Source organism: Labrus bergylta, chromosome 12, assembly GCF_963930695.1.
Source record: "Labrus bergylta chromosome 12, fLabBer1.1, whole genome shotgun sequence".
Lineage (NCBI taxonomy): Eukaryota > Metazoa > Chordata > Actinopteri > Labriformes > Labridae > Labrus > Labrus bergylta.
The window spans coordinates 4,844,151-4,850,463 of NC_089206.1; the positions used below are offsets into that span (position 1 = coordinate 4,844,151).

Below are 6,313 nucleotides of genomic sequence, written 5' to 3' on the forward strand. Positions count from 1 at the left end.
CTTTGCAAGCACAATATGACTCAAATGACTAGTTTTAGGCAAGATTTTCTAAATTTCTAATTCAAGGGCTAAATACTTTTATTCAAGATTTTGTATTTTTAATAGCTGGTAAGCCTACATCACACTTCATAGACTTTGAAAGGTCATCAGCTCTGTCACATGTCAACAAAATACGCTAAAAACTTAGGCTACACAAGTATATGAGAAAGTTTTACAATCAGGACTAAACAGTTTAAGTGTACAATGTTAAATCTTGCAGCAAAAATTGCTTCTACCATGAATTGCTGTTGATGTACGCAGCATTTTTATGTTGTAGTTGGAAAAATGGCAGCTAATGTGTAGGTTATTACCATACTTTTGTGTAGGCCTTCTAGGTAGTTAACTGTAAAAATGCATCTTATCTTCAAAAACAATCAAGTTTTTAATTGTAAGTAATATATTTCTAAATTAAGGATCAATTATAGTCTAGAAACTCAAGCCAACAGATGATTAGTTTAGCTCTGCGACTGAAACTAGCTTTGTCCAAACTAATGGAATCAGCCAGCCAGTAGCCCACTTCTACATATCACTAATAGAAAAACAACCTTTGCTTAACATTTAAGTGAAAACATGATGAAGTTTTAGTCTTAACTCCAGTAAGAAGAAGTAAGACTATGGGCATTAGCGTCTCTCGTCTATCAGCTAGCTGGTGTGTTAGCTGTAGCTTCACATGTAACAGACAGAAACAAGAGAATTTTCACATCAAACTAAATTAAAAAATGTTTAGATAAATTATGTTACACCAATTAACAAGTAAAAATAAGTTTGAGTTGCATTAAATCATTGAACATTCTGTCTGAACTCAGAAGTGCAAAACTAACAGGCCTAGTTAGCTTAGCAGAAAAAAATTGAAATGGATTTTTAAAATGATTCTTTTTTTGTTTAAAATTGAGGTCGGTGTAAACATGACAAGCTGCAGCTTTACAATTAATATCAGTTTCTTTATGTTCTCTCAATGCTAAGTAAGCTAAGCTGTGTGCTAGCTTTTATGTAACAGACATTTATGAGTCATCAGTTTTTCTGTCCAATTTTACAAAATAAGCAAACCAGTGCATCTAAAACATCTAAATTACAAAACCTTTACATATCTTAGTCTAAAACAAATCTCCATCCATTAAAAGGCATGGAGCGTCTCTCTGTTCTCTCTAGCCTATAATAAGCTCAATTGTGTGCTAACTGTCGCTACCTAAACAGACAAAAGAAAAGGAATGGTTTCAATTTTCTCAGCAAACTTTTGACAAGGATGTGACTAAGCTATCAGAAAGTGAAATAAAACCTGCGATGTTACCCTCCCAAAAATAACACAAAGTTATAGGCTATAACTCACAGTAGGTATTAATACAAAAACATAGGCAATACCACTCTTAGCCTTCTCTAATCTTAAAACAGACAGCTGATAGTTAGCTTAGCATAAAGAGTGGCAAATGGAGGAAATAGCTTGCCTAGCTCTATCCAAACTGGCAAAATCAGCCTAACAGCATCCTTCAAGCTTTTGCACGTTTGTACAAAATATGTAGGCCTATTGCACGTTTGAAACCAAAGTTTAAAAACACAGTTTCACTTTCGCTAGGCCTACTGTCTTCTCTATGCTAAGCTAAGCTGGGTGACAGCTGTGACTTCATACTTCAGAACATCTTACAGTCAAGAAACCAGATGGTTTTATTTCTCAAAATATCCTGTTAGTACTTTAATCATCTAATTTGCTTTGGGGCCAAGCTTTAAGACAGTGAGGTCAAATGTACAGGATAACCCTCTCAGCAGAAAAGGTGGTGGTCATGAAAAGTATGTCTATGTTGTCGGCTACTTTAGTCAAGTAGTTGAGTGAGTATACTGAGTTATAATTGACCAAAAGTAATTTCACAGCTTTCAAGTTACAAGATAATGTGTAACATCAAAAGTGGTATTCTTGGTCCTCTGCTATTAGTTGTGTACAAAGTATTTATTTAATGACTGATTTTTAGCACTTAAAAGTACAGAGCACGACATACTCTGGGTAAAAACTTAAAAGCTGGAAAAAAAACCATCCTGAGTTTGTGGCCATGCTGAAGCAGAAACAAAGTAGGAGTCTGCATCAGTGGAGCCATTAGTGCTGAGGGACGGCAAAGAAATCAATGGTCACCTGTTCATAAGAGACTCCTATTAAAGGTGCAGCCTTCACTCTGAAGATACTAAGTGCTGATGTCTGAGTGTAAAATGGCCACAATAATAGATAGAGTCAAGGCACTTTATTGAAAATCCATTGGGAGAGCTGCATGCATTTCAGAAAGGACAACCTTGACATTCAGCCTGATGTTTCCTATAACATATATAAGACATCTACTTTTTAGATTCAGAATGGGGACTTGGAAATGTTAATTTCCTTTAAGCTGCACATAAAATACATTTCAGACTCAATACTTCAAGACAGTGGTACTCCAAACCTCAGCGTAAACTTACCTGTTAATTGTGTAACTCTGCCTCCACCTACTGGACAAAACAGAGACATTCATGGCAGAGACATTCAATTTCAAGTTGAGCTTGTTGGCTCCATTCTTTATTTATTTTTTTACTACTTTGAGATGTAACCTGAAATTGAAGAATTCATTCAGTTGATTTATTGTCTATTTATACAAAATTACACCTAAAAATTGAGCATGAGATGATGTCCAACTGATGGATTGTCATATTTGGTGCTAAACATGACACAGTGAGGATTAAACTGTGGTTCTACTACAACAATGAATTCCAAATTAAACAGTATTTTACTTAAATAATTCATGATGAAATCTCTAGAAACAAAAAGGTGTTGTAGGCTTGCACATACTGTACGCAACCTTAGTCCTAAGAGTTCTTACTGGTGAAGAAATAGCTTATGATGCAGTTTACAGTCTTAGACTCTGAGAAAACAGCAAACCCTCTCCTCATTCAAGTGTGTGTGAATCTGAATAGAGTGTGTGAGGAGAGAGCTGCTGAGCCTGTGTGGACACTATGAGAGGAACGCTGTGGATGACGACGTTCTGGCTGCTCAGAGTGATGTTTGGCACAAGCAACGCACTTTCCTCACAGGTTAAGGCACTCTGAACTGTCCTCTGAACTGGCTCTTCCGATGGTCCGCACACCATGTCGGGGGGATTCATAACCACGGCGGTGTTCCCTTCTGTCACCACCGTCACCTCCGTGCCGCCCTCCTGGATCAGAGCGTTGAGTCCCTCCAGTTCGGAGCAGGTCGTGATGAAAGTCTGGGAGCCGCCGCTGGAGTCCTGAGCCGTTATGGCCGTGTGCAGCAGCGCCTGGTGGAGCTGGCTGCTGGCGTCGTCAGGAGCCAGCTGCGTCAAAAGAACCGCCTGAGGTTCAACGGTGGCTTCTGCGGCTTGGGAGGAACCGAGGGGTTGAATCGGCGCTAAAAGGTTGACTTGATGGATCATAGAGTTCACCACCATGTCCTGGCTTTCTGGGCTCAGCAGAACCATGTTGGTTTTACTTTGAGCATCCACAGTGGCTGGGATTAAGGTGTTCTCCTGGCTGAGAGGGTGCGATACAATTATTTTGAGCTGCGCGCTGCTGTAAGGAGCCATCGAGTCGGACTGGAGAGGAACATGGAGCTGGGCGCCGTTTTGCGACGTCGCGACAGGAACCATGTTGACGGCATCGGGCGGGGTGCAGGTCTGCAGCTGCAACACATTCTGAGCTTCTCTGTGCTGCTTCTTGTGGCTCCGCAGAGAGTCCTCCCTCACAAAAGAAGCGTCGCACGAGTCACAGCAGAAAGCTCGAGCCGCTTCCAGCTTCGCCCGATACCTGGAGCCCGCAGGTAGTTTAGGAGGATCGCCTCCTCCGCTCTTCCCTCCTAGTTTACCGCCCGTCCCCCTGCCGCCCTTCTCGGGCTTATCCGAGTGACACTTCTTTTTGTGGATGACCAGATTGCTGCGCTGCTTGGAGGCGAAGTTGCAGAAGTCGCACTTAAAGGGCCGCTCCTCCGAGTGGATCCTCTCGTGGACTTTGAGCGCCCCCTTGCTGGTGCAGGAGTAAGTGCACTTGGAGCACTGCATGGGCTGAACCGGCTGGTGCTCTCGGGTGTGCTGCCGCAGAGCAGTCTTGCTGGCGCACTGAAAGTCGCAGTGGCCGCATTTGAGCGAGTCCCCGGAGTTGTGTTTGATCTGAATGTGGGATTTGAGGTTGCCCTTCATGGCGCAGCGGTAATCGCAGAAGTCGCACTTGTAAGGCTTTTCGCCCGAGTGGATGCGGACGTGCCTCTTCAGGTCGGAGTTGATTTTGAACTTTGCGTCACATTGCGAGCACTGGAAAGGTGAATCCCCTGGGAAATCAGAAGAAGAAGAAAAACAAATGAATCATCAATACAGTCATCAAAATCAGGAACTCCAGATGTTTTAAAAACCCACCGGTGTGCGAGCGGAGGTGAACAGTGAGCTGGCTGGAGTTGCGGCTTGCGTACGGGCAGATCTGGCACTTAAAAGGCCGCTCGTCGTAGTGGATGCGCAGGTGTTTCTTCAGGCTGCTGCTGTCCGCCGCCGCGTACGGACAGTGTTTACACTTGTGCGGCTTCTCGCCCGTGTGCGAGCGGCTGTGCATGTTGAGCTTGTCCCGTCGACTGAAGCGCTTGTGGCACAGCTCGCACTCAAACGGCTTCTCGCCTGGATGGAGGACGTGTAAAAAAAAAAGAAAAAAAAAAAGACACATGTCAGGATCTGAAACTGAAGTGCTCAATCAGCCAAAAATGAAATAAAACAGGGGATTGAACTTACCGGTGTGGGTTTTAAGATGCCGCTCCATGTCTTTTTGGCCATACTGTGTCTTAAAAGTGCAACCTGTAAATCAGCATTGTTGCGTTTTACAATGTGTGTGTGTGTGTGTGTGTAGCCTGCGCACCTGTTGAAAGTGAATCTAAAAGTAGATAAATAAAAGAAAAGGCTAACGACTGGGGGACTTGACAGGGGGAGGAAGTACAGAGAAAAAGGGAACGTGTTACAGTCATAAAGAGCGAGAGGCACCGACCTGAGAAACAGCAGCTGTGTCTCTTTGAAGTCAGGGCCGGTTTCAATTTTTTCGAAGGTGTTTTCTGCGCTTTGGTCAGGATCTTTTTGACACCTCTCCGAACACACGACTGGTAGGTTTCTTCAAATACAAACTCAGTGCTGGGATCTGAAGCAGGACAGGAGGACAGTGCACAAGGCTGTCAGTTTGCATGTGTGTGTGTGTGTGTGTGTGTGTGTGTGTGTGTGTGTGGATAGGTGATAACAAACCCAGTAGTAATTGCACTTTACTTTACCTGGCAGTGTGGTAGTTGTTGATGTGTCGGAGGTGGGCAGAGAGCATCCATTCTGCTTGTGGGCGAGAAACACCTCGAAATTGTTGTACTGCTGTTTGCAGAAGCCGCAGATGTGGATGTCTGGACTCACCTCCACCAAGACAGAATGCCCTGCAGCGACTTCAGAAGACAGACAACAACAACAACAACAACAACAACAGAACCCATCATTATAACACGAAGTTTGTTTGAAACTGAGACAAAATCACCACTGAGATCCTGCAGATATTATAGAAAGGGTATATTGTTATTGAATGGCAGTTTTCCCTCTACCTTCGGCGTTGTAAGTTGCCATGTTCGTGCTCGTTTTGCTGAAGGTTTTCCTCATTCTCTGGCTCCTCAGAGCCTCACGACGTCCACCATGTTGTTAAAGTGTGCAGACTCGACTGAACAGGCCTCCTGCACAATCACAAATACAATTTACAATTTAAAACGCACCACAGTCAGGACAGCAGTGAACAGAAAAGTCTGCTACTTTGAAAACAAAACGATAGCTGTTTTTTTTTTGTTTTTTTTTACGACATGCTACGTGAAGTTTACGGCAGCGCCGGTGCAAACGTGCTCCGTCCGAGTGACGTCACGTGATGCCTTTACAACGAGGGGGAAAAGCCAACATTCAACCTCTTAGAGTGGTAGATCATGCAACAAAAGTGAATTTATTTTGTGTCGTTTTTTTTTTAATTTGAGTGTAAAGGTTGTCGTGTATTGCATAAATGATTTTAAATGAACAAAAAAGGTGAAAACGCTGTTATTACCGACAGTGTCATACGTCATTCACCGGTACTTGAAAGCAGCATCACCTGTGCTGTGTGTGTGGCCTTCAAACGCTCGTCCACTTTGTCCAAATTCATTTTAATTCATTTAAAGAGAACAAAAGCCCGGATGAAATGATGTAACGTGTAAAAAGTAACATTTTCCTCATATTAATTGAAATTTGAGCGACTCTGCCCCTCTGTTGGGATGTCCTCATCT

At 43.1% G+C, this 6,313-nt stretch overlaps 1 protein-coding gene across 2 annotated transcripts; it reads right to left on the bottom strand.

Annotated features, from left to right (window-relative positions):
• Positions 1-2,543: 2,543 nt before the first annotated feature.
• zfp64 (zinc finger protein 64 homolog (mouse)) lies at positions 2,544-5,876 on the bottom strand. Of its 2 annotated transcripts, XM_065961659.1 has the most exons (6): positions 5,615-5,876; positions 5,303-5,461; positions 5,029-5,175; positions 4,779-4,841; positions 4,416-4,667; positions 2,544-4,330 (listed from the first exon to the last, which is right to left on the bottom strand). In XM_065961659.1, exons 1-6 carry the CDS (start codon positions 5,667-5,669, stop codon positions 2,940-2,942), a joined length of 2,067 nt encoding a protein of 688 aa, XP_065817731.1. In that variant the 5' UTR covers positions 5,670-5,876; the 3' UTR covers positions 2,544-2,939. The 2 variants fall into 2 exon arrangements, with proteins under 2 accessions (XP_065817731.1, XP_065817732.1); XM_065961660.1 differs by lacking the exons at positions 5,303-5,461; positions 5,615-5,876 and having other exon boundaries at positions 4,779-4,917; positions 5,029-5,165.
• Positions 5,877-6,313: the final 437 nt, after the last annotated feature.